General features: G+C 45.2%; 1 protein-coding gene across 3 annotated transcripts in view; it reads left to right on the top strand.

The window, feature by feature from the left end:
- The window catches only part of ZNF106 (zinc finger protein 106), a 65,180-nt gene that overhangs the window by 35,204 nt on the left and 12,852 nt on the right, over positions 1-17,124 (top strand). For all 3 annotated transcript variants that reach the window (XM_044271750.1, XM_044271749.1, XM_044271751.1), the window contains 10 exons: positions 2,162-2,636; positions 8,240-8,289; positions 8,960-9,105; positions 9,250-9,384; positions 10,459-10,575; positions 11,313-11,504; positions 12,148-12,210; positions 12,942-13,061; positions 13,151-13,222; positions 14,153-14,224. In XM_044271750.1, the coding sequence (XP_044127685.1) occupies positions 2,162-2,636; positions 8,240-8,289; positions 8,960-9,105; positions 9,250-9,384; positions 10,459-10,575; positions 11,313-11,504; positions 12,148-12,210; positions 12,942-13,061; positions 13,151-13,222; positions 14,153-14,224 (1,442 nt within the window). The remainder of the gene's footprint in view (positions 1-2,161; positions 2,637-8,239; positions 8,290-8,959; positions 9,106-9,249; positions 9,385-10,458; positions 10,576-11,312; positions 11,505-12,147; positions 12,211-12,941; positions 13,062-13,150; positions 13,223-14,152; positions 14,225-17,124) is intronic.

The raw sequence follows: 17,124 nt of genomic DNA on the forward strand, positions 1-17,124 counted from the left end.
ATAATAAAAAAAAAAAAGCTATGGGTCTTGGGATGCGGCAAGGCCAAAACATTGGGTTTTTTTATTGCGCAAAAATAGTAAAATGTAAAAAAACAACAACGTATTTTTCGCTTTATAAGACAAAATCCCCCCCCCCCCCCAAAAAAAAAAATGGCCCTGCGTCTTATAATGCGGATACTAATGAGCGCTGCCATTATGTAAGTGCTCATTAGTACCGGAGGACGGGGAAGCGGTGAAGTCTCTGCGCGCACAGCGTGAGGGCGCTCTGTGACCTCATGTTGTGTGCGTCGGGGCACAGCAGTAGCAGGAAGAAGACCGAGCGCGCTGGAGGTGAGGAGTGGCGGCGTCCAGGAGCAGGAGAGGTAAGTGTTTTATTTTATTTAATCTGTGGCATGGGGGCTCATAATGGAGGCTCATAGATGGCATGGGGGGGGGGGGGCTGATCTGAGGTCTTACTGGGGTCTCATTAATATTGGGGGTCTGATTGGGGCTGTCAGATGAGGCCTGATTAACATTGGTCTGATTGCTGGCCTGATCTGAGGTCTAATGAAAAATATTTTTTTCTTATTCCTCCTCTAAAACCTAGGTGCGTCTTATCATCGGGTGCGTCTTATAAAGCGAAAAATACAGTATATGTCTTTGGTATTGCTGTAGTCACATTGACCCAGAGAATGAAGTCATCACGTTATTTATGCTGAAAAATGAAAGCCGCAAAATGTATTATAACGTAAAAACTCAACTGTGGTATTGCAGTTTTTTCCTATCCCCATCCCAGAAAGAGTTAACAAAAGTTAATTAGTAAGTCATGTGTACCTCAAAATGACACCGTTGAAAACTACAACTTGTCCTGCAAAAAACATTGCTATATCGACGGAAAAATAAAAGTTATAGCTCTTGGAAGGTGACTGGTTATTAAAGGGTTAACGGCCAAAGCAGTCAAGATGTCTTGTATCCAATCCTTACAGCCTCTATGTCTCTTGCCAAGTTAAGCCCCATTCACATGAACTTGACTGTTTTGCAAACCGCTGTGTGCATCCCGCAAAGCAGTGCAGACCCGTTGACTTTAATGTGTCTGCGATCCGCAAGTTGCGGCCAAAGCTAGGACATGTTCAAAAAGGCTCCCGTCTGCTTGCAGGTCCATGCCTCCACACTTAAAAAAGATAGCACATGTCCAACCTTTGGCTGTAACTTGCAGATAACGGACCTATTGAATTCAGTGGGCCCGCCCCGCGGCATGTCCTTTCTGCTGCAGCTTTTACCCTGTAACTGCCACAGCTTCTAACAGTACATATGGTAGGCGAAAGTTGATGATTTAAACTAAGCGAGTGTGACCACCTCAGTGTGACGGAGAAGAGCAAAGAGCAGGTGGCGCCATAAAGATGTATTTAATTGAATAGCTCACTGGCTATACTGAATTTTAAAGGGATTCTTTCAGCTAGTCTAGGCCCATATAGCTGAGGACATGCGCTTCTAGATCGCCGCTAGCACGTCCGCAATATACATTTCCCATAGCTCTCAGTGCTTTTATTCAATCAAAAAACTATTTTCTATATATGCAAATGAGGCAAGTAAGGAGCCCAAGGGGCTGTTCCCAACGTTTCAGGAGCTGAGCCACACCCACACCCCCTGTGAAGGAGCCCAGCACCGCCCGCATCCCCTGAATCTCCTCTTGCCCCCACAACGTCACACAGAGCGCTGTAATCTTGCGCATGCCAGTTAGCACATGCGCAGTTCATTCCCTGAGGCTGGTGCCAGCACAGGGAAGGAACACCATGCCGGCACTCACATGTGGCGTACTCACGCATGCTCGAGATTACAGCGCTTCAACTCTGTGACGTCGGAGAGCAAGGACGAGATTCGGAGGATGCGGTCGACGCTGCGTGGCTCGGCTCCCGAAACGTTGGTAACAGCTCCTTGGGCTCGTTACTTGCCTCATTTGCATATATAGAAAATAGTTTTTTTTTTGATTGCATGAAAGCACAGAGAGTTATGGGAAATGTATATTGCGGACATGCTAGCGGTGATCTAGCAGCGCATGTCCGCAGCTCTATAGGCCTAAACTAGCTGACGGAATCCCCTTAAATTACACGCAATTACAAAAAAATGTAGAACATTTTTCGTGGTACAACTCCATTAACACAAGAGACCACTTGTTCCACAGGCCCTGCGGAGCACAGAGAGGCCGCACTCATCACAGCGAAAACGGGGAAAAAAAAGAAAAAATTGCGCAAGAAGAAGACCTTAAGAGCTGCTCATATACCTGAAAACAGTGACACTGAGCAGGACGTTGATGCCAACAAGCCAGTGAGAAAGGTCCGGTGTAGAAGACCTTCTAAGGAAGCAACAGTCAGCACTTCTACATCTGTAGAACAGGAGGGTGACGCCGCATCACCGCAAGCCGAGCTGAACAGAGAGGACAATGACAGTGACTCCATCATTGAAGTGATGGAAGTAAGGAATGCTCGGTTTGAAGAGCTGCCGATAAGCCCCAATTGTGATGATGAAAAACCAGACAGTCCATCAAAAATTGACCTTGCAGATTTTGTGCGCTCGTTCCGGGGAGCTGTTGAAAACCATAATGAAGTGACATCTACCAGTGAACTTGGCTTACGTTACTTGGATAAAATCTCAAGAAGGTGAGCAGCATCTGAATGTCCTCTTAAACTGTATAATTCCTTTAAAGGCTGTGCATAGCTTGGTAGCTGAAAAGAAATGGGGTTTTGTCATGAAGAACATTCCGCACCTATCCACAGAGAGAGCGCCTGCCTGTTTCTGTAACTCCCAGTGTTGTATGTAGTAGGGATCGACCGATATTGATTTTTTAGGGCCGATACCGATAATTTGTGAACTTTCAGGCCGATAGCCGATAATTTATACCGATATTCTGGGAATTTTCATTTTTGAAAAAAAAAAAAAAATTCCCACAAATCTGCTGAAAATTAATGTTTATTTTTTTTATTTTTTTTTTGTAAATCTTTCTTTTTCATTTATATTTAATATTTTGGAGTTTTTATTATTTTTTTTGTAACTTTTTTTTTTATCTAACTTTTAGCCCCCTTAGGGACTAGAACCCTTGTCCTATTCACCCTGATAGAACTCTATCAGGGTGAATAGGAGCTCACACTGTCCCTGCTGCTGTGTGCTTTGTGCACACAGCAGCATGGAGCTTATCATGGCAGCCAGGGCTTCAATAGCGTCCTGGCTGCCATGGTAACCGATCGGAACCCCAGCATTACACTGCTGGGGCTCCGATCGGAGGAGCAGGGGAGAGGGGATCCTGTGGGGGGGGGCGCACTGCGACTGGGGTGGGGGGGAGGGGGGGTGCACCACTGCTTAATACTGGGGGGGAGGGGGGGCGCACTGCGCCACCAATGTCTGATACTGGGGGGCGCACTGCGCCACCAATGAAGCTTAATCTCTAATTTATTCATATACAGGAGGCGGGAGCTGGCTGCAGGATCACATAGCCGGCTCCCGACCTCTATGAGCTGTAGCTGCGATCCACGGCACCTGAGGAGTTAACTACCGCAGATCGCAGCTACAGCTCATAGAGGCCGGGAGCCGGCTATGTGATCCTGCAGCTCCCGCCTCCTGTATATGAATGAATGATAGATTAATCTTCATTGGTGGAGCAGTGGCCATAGCTCCTCCCCTCCTCCTGTCCCCTGTACTTTCATTGGCTGCAGCGGCAGGAGCAGCACAGGGGGAGGAGACACTGCTCCTTCTCCCCTGTGCTGCTAAGGGGAACACGGAGAGCGCTGACAGCAGCGCGATCTGTGTTCCCCATACACTATCGGAATATCGGCAAAATAAATGCCGATACCGATAGTGTTCAAAATCCTGAATATCGGCCGATAATATCGGTAAATCCGATAATCTGTCGATCCCTAGTATGTAGTGGCTCTCATGTCCAACTGCTCCATGCAAACTCACTTCTCACACCGTTGTGGTGGTGGAGGAACATGAAACTGAGGACCTCTGTTCTGGTGGGCTGTGAAGCCCCTAGCAATCCAACATTTATCACTTATCCTGTGTATGGGAGCTACATGTTCTCTGTGGGAGAATCCTTTTAAACTAGCCTACAGAGAGATGAGACCTCACCCAGTTTTAATCTAAGATTTTTTTATAGAAAAGAGCACTTGGGGGGCCGGTCAGGTACGTAACTATCTGATACTCTCAGTATTAATGCTAGGAGCATCTGGTACTTATGCATCTGGCTGGCAGAAGAAAGTGCCCTCCTGCAGTCATCTGTATTGCCATTCTCAGGACAGTGATAGTTGAATGCTACAGTAGGGATGGCAGTGTTTTGTGCTGAACTGTGTACTTGGTTCTGCTGGGTGGTATTTTGTGCCGCTGTATTGCTGGCCCTGCTTGCTTATATTGTCCCTGCCTATTTATATTGACCCCCGCCTTTTGTCAATTTGGACCCGCCTTGCAACATAGTGCCACCTTTATTTTATTGTTTCACGGCCCCTTTAACTACCTTAAGACCGCCTAACGCACGGATGCGTCCTGGCGGCGGTCGATTCATTCCCCCTGGACGCACCCGTGCGCCATCTCGCGAGACGCGAGATTTCCTGTGAACGCACGCAGGTGCACGCGTTCACAGGATCGGAAGGTAAGCGAGTGGACTACAGCCTGCCAGCGGCGATCGTTCGCTGGCAGGCTGTAGATGCGTTTTTTTTTTTTTTTTTTTATAACCCCTAACAGGTATATTAGACGCTGTTTTGATAACAGCGTCTAATATACCTGCTACCTGGTCCTCTGGTGGTCCCTTTTGCTTGGATCGACCACCAGAGGACACAGGTAGCTCTGTAAAGTAGCACCAAACTACACTACACTACACCCCCCCCTGTCACTTATTAACCCCTTATTAACCCCTGATCACCCCCCTGTAAGGCTCCATTCAGATGTCCGTATGTGTTTTACGGATCCACGCATCCATGGATCGGATCCGCAAAACACATATGGACTTCTGAATGGAGCCTTGCAGGGGGGTGATCAGGGAGTCTATATGGGGTGATCACCCCCCTGTAAGGCTCCATTCAGACGTCCGTATGTGTTTTACGGATCCGATCCATGGATCGCATCTGCAAAACACATACGGACCTCTGAATGGAGCCTTACAGGGGGGTGATCAATGACAGGGGGGTGATCACCCCATATACACTCCCTGATCACCCCCTGTCATTGATCACCCCCCTGTAAGGCTCCATTCAGACGTCCGTATGCGTTTTGCGGATCCGATCCATGGATCTGTGGATCCGCAAAACACATACGGACCTCTGAATGGAGCCTTACAGGGGGGTGATCACCCCATATACACTCCCTGATCACCCCCCTGTAAGGCTCCATTCAGACGTCCGTATGCGTTTTGCGGATCCGATCCATGGATCTGTGGATCCGCAAAACACATACGGACCTCTGAATGGAGCCTTACAGGGGGGTGATCACCCCATATACACTCCCTGATCACCCCCCTGTAAGGCTCCATTCAGACGTCCGTATGTTTTTTACGGGTCCACGGATACATAGATCGGTTCCGCAAAACACATACGGACGTCTGAATGGAGCCTTACAGGGGGGAGATGAATGACAGGGTGGTGATCACCCCATATAGACTCCCTGATCACCCCCCTGTCATTGATCACCCCCTGTAAGGCTCCATTCAGACACTCTTTTGGCACAAGTTAGCGGAAATTGATTTTTTATTTTTTGTTTTTTCTTACAAAGTCTCATATTCCACTAACTTGTGTCAAAAAATAAAATCTCACATGAACTCGGCATACCCCTGAGACATTTATATTCCAGACTTCTTCTCACGCTTTAGGGCCCATAAAATGCCAGGGCAGTATAAATACCCCACATGTGACCCCATTTCGGAAAGAAGACACCCCAAGGTATTCCGTGAGGGGCATATTGAGTCCATGAAAGATTGGAATTTTTGTCCCAAGTTAGCGGAAAGGGAGACTTTGTGAGAAAAAACAAAAAAAAAAATCAATTTCCGCTAACTTGTGTCCAAATTTTTTTTTTCTATGAACTCGCCATGCCCCTCATTGAATACCTTGGGGTGTCTTCTTTCCAAAATGGGGTCACATGTGGGGTATTTATACTGCCCTGGCATTTTAGGGGCCCGAAAGCGTGAGAAGAAGTCTGGGATCCAAATGTCTAAAAATGCCCTCCTAAAAGGAATTTGGGCCCCTTTGCGCATCTAGGCTGCAAAAAAGTGTCACACATGTAGTATCGCCGTACTCAGGAGAAGTTGGGGAATGTGTTTTGGGGTGTCATTTTACATATACCCATGCTGGGTGAGAGAAATATCTTGGTCAAATGCCAACTTTGTATAAAATAATTGGAAAAGTTGTCTTTTGCCGAGATATTTCTCTCACCCAGCATGGGTATATGTAAAATGACACCCCAAAACACATTCCCCAACTTCTCCTGAGTACGGCGATACCAGATGTGTGACACTTTTTTGCAGCCTAGGTGGGCAAAGGGGCCCACATTCCAAAGAGCACCTTTCAGAATTTCACAGGCCATTTTTTTTTTTTACAGATTTTGATTTCAAACTACTTTGCACGCATTTGGGCCCCTAAAATGCCAGGGCAGTATAACTACCGCACAAGTGACCCCATTTTGGAAAGAAGACACCCCAAGGTATTTCATGATGTGCATAGTGAGTTCATGGAAGTTTTTATTTTTTGTCACAAGTTAGTGGAATATGAGACTTTGTAAGGAAAAAAAAAGAGAAAAAAAAATTACTCATTTTCCGCTAGCTTGTAACAAAAAATAAAAAGTTCTATGAACTCACTATCGGCGAATACCTTAGGGTGTCTACTTTCCGAAATGGGGTCATTTGTGGGGGTTTTCTACTGTCTGGGCATTGTAGAACCTCAGGAAACATGGCAGGTGCTCAGAAAGTCAGAGCTGCTTCAAATAGCGGAAATTCACATTTTTGTACCATAGTTTGTAAACGCTATAACTTTTACCCAAACAATTTTTTTTTATCAAAGACATTTAGAACAATAAATTTAGCGAAAAATTTATATATGGATGTCATTTTTTTTATTTTACAACTGAAAGTTAAAAATGTCATTTTTTTGCAAAAATTTTGTTAAATTTCTATTAATAACAAAAAAAGTAAAAATGTCAGCAGCAATGAAATACCACCAAATGAAAGCTCTATTAGTGAGAAGAAAAGGAGGTAAAATTCATTTGGGTGGTAAGTTGTATGACCGAGCAATAAACGGTGAAAGTAGTGTAGTGCAGAAGTGTAAAAAGTGGTCTGCTCATTAAGGGGGTTTAAGCTAGCGGGGCTGAAGTGGTTAAAGGGGTTATCCCATCAAAAGGATCATGGTTTAATTTGTCCACGCTGCGACAATGATCATTTTCCTAAATATAATGTCTAAGCCAATTCTTACCCTTCTCGCTAAACCCCCCCCCCCCCCCCCCCCCTTTACCTCATTGTTGTACTGTGTCCTCCCTTAGTTACAGCCACCTTTCGCCGGCCGAATGCTATGGCCACGCATGCGCGGCAAGCGAAACCACCTTGATCCAGTGTGTGGCTGCATTTCTTCCATGAACGCGCACGCCGCCGGCCGCGCATGCGCGGTTCTTCATTCCCTTGTGCTGCTTCTGAAACAGAGCCGTGGAATGCAGGACGTGAGAGGGTAGAGAAAGCGCTGCGGCGTCTCCCAGAATGAAGTTCGGCTATAACGGGAGCGCGCACGCAAGTAAGGGAGGCGGAGTCAACTGATCAGAGCGCTGACGAGCTGCCCATCAATAGAAAGGACAACGCCCCAGGAAATAGGCGTTAGTACAGAGCGAACAGGAGACGCTGCGATGAAATTAGAAGGTGGGATAACCCCTTTAAGTTTCCAGTTTGCCCCTGGCGCCCCCCAATGCCGCCTCCTCCGTTGTGCTTAGACTGGCTGCAGGCTGTTCTGCTTAGGCCCCAACTAGATATCTTCCCAAGTCTTCCTGTTCAGCTGCATAATGTAAATGCAACTGAACAGGAAAACACAAGTAAACATTAAGTAAAAACCCATTTTTCATAATTCCTTTTTTCGTTGCCAGTGTATCAATGAAGCAGGTATTTGTATACACGAATAAAATAAAATCCAATTACTTTATCAAGAAAAGGGATCTGTGTAATAAAGAGTAATGACTTAACCTAAAACAAATACTCGAGTGCAAAAATGTCTCTTATTAATTTAGCTACTTTTTATTGTATCTGCAGCAGGACTAAAGCTCACAGAGATGCCAGCAATGCAGTGAAGATTTCATCAGGTGGGTGATTCTTATGGGGGCAAAGGCTGCTTCAGTAATAGTAAGGTTTTGAACTCATTAAGATCTCATTCACATGACTGTATGAATGAGTCTGCATCCGTTCCGCAGTTATGTGGAACGTGTGCGGACCCATTAATTTAATGGGGCCGTAAAAGATGCGTAGTTCTGTTTCTTGGCCCCACAAAAAAGATAGAGCATGTCCTATTCTTGTCTGCAATTGCCATGTGCGGTCTGCGAAATGCACATGAGCTGGTATCCGTGTTTTGCGGATGAGCCTCAATGAGCAAAGGCGGAGTTGCCATTACACCTAGAGGCTCTGCTGTCTCTGCAACTGCCATGGCCTCTCCACTCCAGGCCTGACTGCCTTGCCCTGTCAATCAAAATGGAGAGGGCATGGCGGTTGCAGAGATAGCAGAGCCTGTAAGTGTAACGGCAACGCCCCCGTTGCTCCTAAAGGCTAATTTGCATATATTAAAACATTTTTCTCAGCAATGCGGACACACATGAACATGGGACCAACACAGATGCCTTCAGCTGCCAAGTGCACATGGAACAGGTCATCCAGTGTCATAGGTACAAATCTGCCGACAGATGCCCCTTAATTTACTTAAGATGTTTGAGGGTGACAATAAGAAAATGTGCAGCTGGTCAGTGACTTTCTAATTTTCAGAAGTCTCATCGGAACCTGGTGAAGAAGAGCAACCTACAGAAGGCAGCTTTGAAGGACATCAGGCGTCTGTTAATGCCATTCAGATCTATGATGATACCCTCTACACGTGTTCTGCAGACAAATCCGTGCGGGCATACAACCTTGTGGTGAGTGGTGGTTGCAGTTGTCGTGGTTGTGGATCTGCCAGTTTCCCTGGTTTATTTGAATATTCACATCAATCCTCATTTTACAGATAACCTCACTGCCGGCAAGATATAAACTAGTTCTATGTGCTTTCTGTTCTCTTGTAGACCCGGAAATGTGAAGGTGTTTTTGAAGGACATACATCGAAGATCAACTGCCTTCTTGTGACTCAGACACACGAGAAGAATGCCGTGTTGTATACTGGGTCCAGCGACCACACAGTCCGGTGCTACTCTCTAGAGGTACATGTGTTTTCATTGGCGCTAGGGGGAGGGGGTTTGGTCAAAACCCTGCAGCCAGACGTTACCTTAAAGGTTAAAGCAAAATAGTGAGAATTCTACATACACAGCATGTTGGCTTTTGTTTTTCCGCATGCTGTAGGTGTGGCATTTTCTGGCATTTTTCCCATAGTTTTCTCTATTGCACAGCTTAGTAGAAGTTCCGATTAGCGAACATGGCGAGCGCACTACCCTGTGCATGCCATGTTTTCATCAGCGGCCTCACATGGCAGTGGAGCCAGGTTTGAGCGCCGAAGCAGAGAAGGCTGCGGGGGTGAGAGCGGAGAGAGAGCACTGGGAGGAGGTGTCATTAACAGCCCTGAGGAAAGAGGAGACCAGTATCTGCTCTCGCCCTGGGGTCAGGGGGCTGATCTGCTGATAAAAACATCCCACTAACGGCAAAGGTCACAGGACGACTGCCGGGGGCTGGGCCCAAAGCTGGTGCCTTCCGCACTGCACCATAACATTGGCCTCCATGTATTCCAGGTGATATAACATTGAGGTCCTGATTGTATGTGATATGAGGTGACTCCTTGTGAGTAATTTACTTCTTTTATCACTGGTCTCCAATTGGTGAGGAATAGAAGCAGCATGGAGAGCAGTGGGATTCTGGAGGGTCCGCGGTGAGTGAGCAGAGGGTCTCAGGAGGAGGGGAGCCCACCGCCCCGGTGTAAACCCCATGTGGCGGTTCTGCAGATTCTACCCAACCTGAGCTGTAGTCTTCAGGTGAATGTGACCAGTGGTTGAGTAAGCAGAGGTCCCTGCACGTCCTGTCTGTGCAACATGGAGTTAATTTATGGGTATTTTAAATATTACTTATTGAATTGGTATCAAGTATCGCAATACCTTTCTTGGACCACAAAATTGGGCCCAAAGTTCTGGTATTGTGATAACTCTACACTGGGCGCACAGTGAGTTTTGTCTAACTCTATGCTGTGTGGCTGGCATAGCATAATGATGACTGAAATGGATGTGATCGTCAGTGGTATTAATTTTTCCTCCGCACATATGTAATATGTTAACTCTTTGTGTATCTAGTCCCGCGAGTGTATTGAGAAATTAGATCTTGGAGAACGAGTCCTATGTCTTCATGTAAGATGGAAAATCCTCTATGTGGGACTTGCCAATGGGACAGTGGTCACATACTCCATTAAGGTTAGTACAATGGGTTTCATCATGGTGCATGGTATAATTCATATAGTGTATACATTGATAGACTGTTCTAGCATTAGCAAAGATTTACACTTTTATTGGCTCTTAAAGGGGTTTGTCTGGATTTTCATATTGCTGACCTATACTCAGGATAGGTCATCAATGTTAGATCGGCAGGGGTCCTATTCCTGGCACCTCCGCCGAACGGCGACGTCCATTTGATAGCAGCTGTGCTTGGCACTCTCCTGAATGGGACTGAGCCGTGTTTAGGTTACATGACCAATGCATGTGATGTCACATGGCCTAAGCGCTCACAAAGCTCCACGGCCTGTTCATACAGCTGATCGATGGGGATGCTGGGAGTCGGACTCCCCTGCCGAACTTATATTGATGATCTATCCTCAGGATAGGCAGTCAATATCAAAATCCCAGGGAAACCCTTTAAACATATACATCATACACACCTTTGCCTCTGTCAGTGGCATGTACTGCAGGTTCTTTGGTGGTAGTCAGACAACCTGCGGTCCCTTAAATACCTTTCTATACGAACATAAGCAATGGTATTACAAGATCATGTCATTGTCATCTTTGTGAAATCTACACTTGTCTTGATCATGACTTTAGCAGCTCTATTGTTACTTAGGAAGGTCCTACAAGATGCCAGATACTAAACAGCTGATAGGGTTAATCTTTTTTTGTGTTATGAAGTTTTAATTTGAGCCACTAATTGTCTTTTTAAGAATAACAAGAAGATTGATGTGTTCGAATGTCACGGTCCCCGGGCGGTTAGCTGCATGGCAACAGCACAGGAAGGGGCTCGACGATTACTGCTCGTTGGTTCCTATGATTGCACGATCAGTGTTCGAGATGCCCGTAATGGTCTTCTGCTTCGTACTTTAGAAGGTCATACTAAAACCGTCCTCTGTATGAAGGTGAGCATTATTAGAGGGGTTTCTGCTGGCAGTCTATAACTAAGACATACTAGACCCATTGAGAACTGTAGAATAGTTACTGGCCACGTTTAAGCAGAGAGCAGTCACAGCTTCTATAGTTCATCTTGTTTTATACTTGAAAATAAAGTTACCCAAAACTTGCAAATGACCAAAAAACGTGTACGTGGCTGTAGACCATCTGAGGTAATAGTGGTAGCCAAAGTCCGATAGTAATTCTACTTCCTTTTCCAATAATCTACTCATGGTAGCAAGTCATGGACAGAAATCCTTCCAGTACCAGGACGACTTACAAGAAATCCACAGTTGTTAAGTTTAGACGTAATGAGGTCATTTATTAAAACCTACGCCAGTTTTTGGCAGTTGCACAGCCCCTCGTTTGGGACTTTTTAAACACCCATGCACATACGTCTAGGCGCATAGAGCATTGCTACCACCTTGACACAGAGGAGTGCTGGAGGCAGGGGAATCAGCCCTGGCAAATTCCCTAACATTTGCGCTAGTTTCCTGGTGTAAATGATTGAAATCTACTCCGGCCAGGGGCCTTACACTGCAGAAGCACTGTTAAAATACGATTACCTTCTAATTACATGTACATCTTTCACATGTTCTCTTCCCCCCACAGGTTGTCAATGACTTGGTGTTCAGCGGTTCAAGTGATCAGTCGGTCCATGCTCATAACATTCATGTAAGTTTTTGGTGGGTGATGAAGCCATGACATACTTCTTGTGATTCTGTTATTAGCAAACATATATAATGTTGAAGATCCTCGGCTAAGGCTACTTTCACACTCGCGTTTTGTGCGGATCCGTCTTGTATCTGCACAGACTGATCCGCACCTATAATGCAAACACTTGTATCCGTTAATAACGGATCCGTTTGCATTATTCATTCAAAAAAAAGTCAAAACGGATCTGTCTTGACTTACATTGTAAGTCTAGACGGATCCGTTTGGCTCCGCATAGTCAGACGGTCACCAAAACGCTGCAAGCTGCGTTTTAGTGACCGTCTAAAAAACACAACGGAGACCAAACGCAGCCAAACTGATGCATTCTGAACGGATCCTTATCCATTCAGAATGCATCCTTATCCATTCAGAATGCATTGGGGCTAAACTGATCCGTTTTAGGCCGCTTGTGAGAGCCTTGAAACGGATCTCACAAGCGGACCCAGAAACGCCAGTGTGAAAGTAGTAGTCAGAATATCTCGAGGTCCATGTTGCCATTTTTATTTTTTTTTTAATTGCCAAAATTTGGAGTCCCGTTTCCCTTTTGTAGTGGCACATGGGCTCCAGAGATAGTGCTGTGCAAATGCAGAAATTCTCGGCACACGATTCCACATGTATGATGCAACTTTTCATCTGCATCTTCTGAATTTTGATGCGCTTTTTTTACAACTTTTATTTTTTTTTCTTTTCAGACAGGGGAACTGGTACGAATTTACAAAGGACACAATCATGCAGTTACTGTAGTTAATATCTTGGGGAATGTCATGGTGACGGCCTGCTTGGATAAATTTGTTCGAGTTTATGAGTTACATGTAAGACTTTTTTTTTTTATTATAATTAATTTGTTGAATTTTAAGAGCTTTCATATTTAAATAGTCATTTACGCTTCTTGTTTCTTTAGTCACATGACCGATTACAAGTCTATGGAGGACATTCAGATATGATCATGTGTATGGCAATCCACAAAAGCATGGTAAGATTAGATTTACAGTAAATATCGATATACAGTTTTTATATGTCCATGGACAGAAGCGTAAATGTTCCCGCCAGCAAATTTTATTGTTATTCTCTGATATGCAGTGTTATTTTTATGGTTGATTTTCATTCACTTCCTAGTCTAGTACTGCTCCAAAACTCGGGGCCGATGATAGTGTAGCACAGTTCGGGCTCTTTCACACGAGCGGATCCGCTGCGTGAAAGACAGCCAAGCCGCGCTCCGGACAGCAGAGACACGGAGCAGTAACATGACTGATAATGCTCCGTGCCTCTCTGTGACCTCTTTACTACAAGATCACGGTGACAACTTTATCTCACTGTGATTTTGTAGTAAAAAGATCACAGAGAGGCACGGAGCGTTATCAGTCATGTTACTGCTCCGTGTCTCTGCTGTCCGGAACGGGGCTTGGCTCTCTTTTGCGCAGCTGATTAAGGCATCCGCTTGTGTGAAAGAGCCCTTAGGGTACGGCCACACGGTGTGGTTGTAATGCTGCCATATAAACCGCAGCCGGCTCTAATTAAGCTAATTATGGCCACACGGTTTAGTTGGTCTATATTGTTAATGGCTGCACGGCACAATACCACGTGACCATCAAAAGTGCCGACCAACTAAACTGTAAACTGTCCTAATTGAACATGTCCTATTCTTGCCCGTTTTGTGGATATTAATAGGCATTGTGAAAATGGGTCAGCAGATCCCAAAATACATATGGTCTTGTGAATGCACCCTAAGCCTTATATAAGATCATTATATTCTGCTTTAAAGGCCAAACATGTTACCAGCAAAATATGTGAGCAATAGTTGTGTTCTCTTGTAAATATACGTTGTCAACTTAACCTCGAAAAACTAATTGGAGATGTACAGTACGTGTTATTTGTCATAGAAATATTCTACATTGTCTTGTAGATCTACACAGGCTGCTATGACGGTAGTGTCCAAGCCGTGCGTCTGAACCTGATGCAGAACTATCGCTGCTCGGTAAGAATATTATTGCTTTAACACTAAGGGCTCTTTCACACGAGCGTGTCCCTTGTAGGAATCCCACTGTGTGTGAGAGAGAGATCAGTGTGACCTTTCTGTAATGGAATCCTACTGACATAAAGCTGTCGGTATGATTCCGTTACAGAAAGGTCACATGGAGGCACACCGCATTATCAATCATGATGATGTCGTGCGCTTCTGTAGACCAAACCACACGATCTCTCTCTCACACGATTCCTGGGACACGCTAGTGTGAAAGAGCCCTACGTTTATCACTTTATGCTTGAGAATATGATTAGATGTCATCACCACTGTAGGGCTAGGTGTACACGACACCCTATATGTGCTCAAAAAGTGATGTATAGGTGCATGGCAGAGTTTAAAAGGGAAGTAGCGCCATAGGGCTTTTGGAGGATAGATTTTGCAGGATTGGCTTTTGGGAGCTATGTCGCATATAAAGACACCCTGAGGTACCCCTAGAGTGGAAACACCCAAAAAGTGACCCCATTCTGTAAACTACACCCCTCAATGAATATTTAAAGATGTGTATTGAGAACTTTGACCTCAAAGGTGATTCATGGAATTGTGCTTATATACTGCTATATGGGTGTACCACAGGGGTCAGAAGGACGGGAGCATCAAATGGCTTCTGGAAGGCAGATTTCACCGGAATAATTGATAGGCGCCATCTTGCAATTGAACACACCCTGAGGTGGCCATAGAGGGGAAACCACCCAAAAAGTGACCCCATTCTGGAAACTATACCCCTCAAGGAATATTTCAAGGTGTGTAGTGAGCACTTAGACCCATCAGGCCTTTCACAGAATTGGGAAACGCTTGGCTGTGAAAATGAAAAATTAACATTTTTTTCCAGAAAAAGTTGCTTTACACCCACATTTTTCACTTTCACAAGGGGTAACAGGACAAAATGCACCCCACATTTTCTTCCCCATTTTCCCCCCAAATACGCCAACACCCCATATGTGCTCAAAAGATAATGTATGGGCGCACAGCAGGGCTCTAGAGTCAAACAGCTAAATATGGTTTTTGCTGACCTGAATGGATTTTAGCTGCCATGTCGCATTAAATAATTTCCTGAAGTCCCCAAAAATGTAAAACCCCAAGAAGTGACCCTATTTCGGAAACTGCACCACCATACAAACATTTTAAGTGGTGGAAAGGGTACTTTTAAGCAAATGGGTGTCTCACAGAAGACAGAAACACTTGTGAAAGGATTTCAAAGCACACATTTGTGGAAAAAAATAAATTACTAGCAGACCGCAATTTTTTTCCCACAAGGGTTTAAAGGAGAAAATGCAACCCAGGAAAATTCCACATTCAGGAAACGCCCCATATGTGCTTGTAGCCTGCTGTATGGGCGCACAGCAGGCAAACTGCAAAATATCAATTTTGCTGACAGGCCCAAATTGGCAGACATGGATTTTAGCTGCCATGTTGCATTAAATAAATTCCTGAATTCCCCAGAAATCAAAAACCCCACCAAGTCACCCCATTTTGGAAAGAGCACCCCCGTATGAACATTTTAAGTGGTGGAAAGGGTACTTTTCTCAGCAAACAGGTGTCTCACAGAAGGCAGAAATACTAGAGAAAGGATTTCAAAGCACACATTGGTAAAAATGAAAAATTACTAGCAGACCCCAATTTTTCACTTTCACAGGGGGTTAAAGGAGAAAATGCACCCCAGTATGTGTTCCCCATTTTCTCCCCATTCAGGAAACACCCCATATGTGCTTGTAGCCTGCTGTATGGGCACACAGCAGGGCTCTAGAGGCAAAGTGCAAGTATGGATTTTGCAGGCCTAAATAAACAGACCTGAATTTTAGGTGCCATGTCACATTAAAAAAATTCCTGAGATCCCCAGAAATTAAAATGCCCAAGAAGTGACCCCATTTTTGAAAGTGGCACTTTAAGGGGTGGAAAGGGTACTTTTGACCTAAACGGTGTTTCATAGAAATGAATATGTAGTGGTTGGTGAAAAGTGGATACTGTATCTAAGCTATGCGGACTAAATCAGACATATAAGGTGGTAAAATTACAGGGTACATCAAGGATGAAATTAATACCCGATGGATGAGTGGTAGATTCTGAAACACTCCTGCATGCACAGGCCAGGTTTTTCAGGGCAGGTTTCGCAGTGATAAATGGTGTCTTTCCTTATCCCCCTTTTGGAACACACCCTGCATCTTTTTTGGGTCCTTCCCTTCCTTGCTGTCTGGGGGACTTGACCTGGAAAATGTTGCCCTGGTACGACACGGGCACCATGACTTCCAGAAGTACTGGGACCCCCCCCCCCGATCTGGGTTTAAAAAATTAGGGCCTTGATGACCACCTCTTGGAACTGGAGGAAAGTTCCTGTGTGGCCTGTACATTGCCATCTGTACAATGTGTACGGCCAGCTTTTTGTACCTCACTTGTTTTTTGTGTGGCAATGTAGGGCTTCTGAAGTTGATCTGCAAGATCCACCCCTCCCATGTGTTTATTGTAGTCCAGGATACAAACTGGTTTGGGGGCAGTGGTAGTGGTACCTCGTACAGGAGCAGGGAAGCTGGTATTTGTATGAATGGTGGTCAGTAAAAGGACGTCACTCTTGTCCTTGTACGTAACTGCCAGTATGTTATCCTGGAGGAGAGCCCTACTTTCACCCATTCTCAGTGGTTGCCCTACCAGGGATCTAGAGAGGCCTCTATGATTTTTGCGCACTTTGCCGCAAGCCACAGTACCTCTGGTAGTTAGGGACCTGAATAGGGGTATGCTGGTATAATAGTCATCCACATAGAGGTGGTAACCCTTAGGCCTCATGCAGCGGCTGCATGAAGCGCACGGCGTCATAGCAACCAATGACGCCGTGCGCTCCTGCTCTCAACAGTAATCCAGGC

The sequence above is a fragment of the Bufo gargarizans genome, chromosome 11 (assembly GCF_014858855.1).
Source record: "Bufo gargarizans isolate SCDJY-AF-19 chromosome 11, ASM1485885v1, whole genome shotgun sequence".
NCBI classification, from domain to species: domain Eukaryota; kingdom Metazoa; phylum Chordata; class Amphibia; order Anura; family Bufonidae; genus Bufo; species Bufo gargarizans.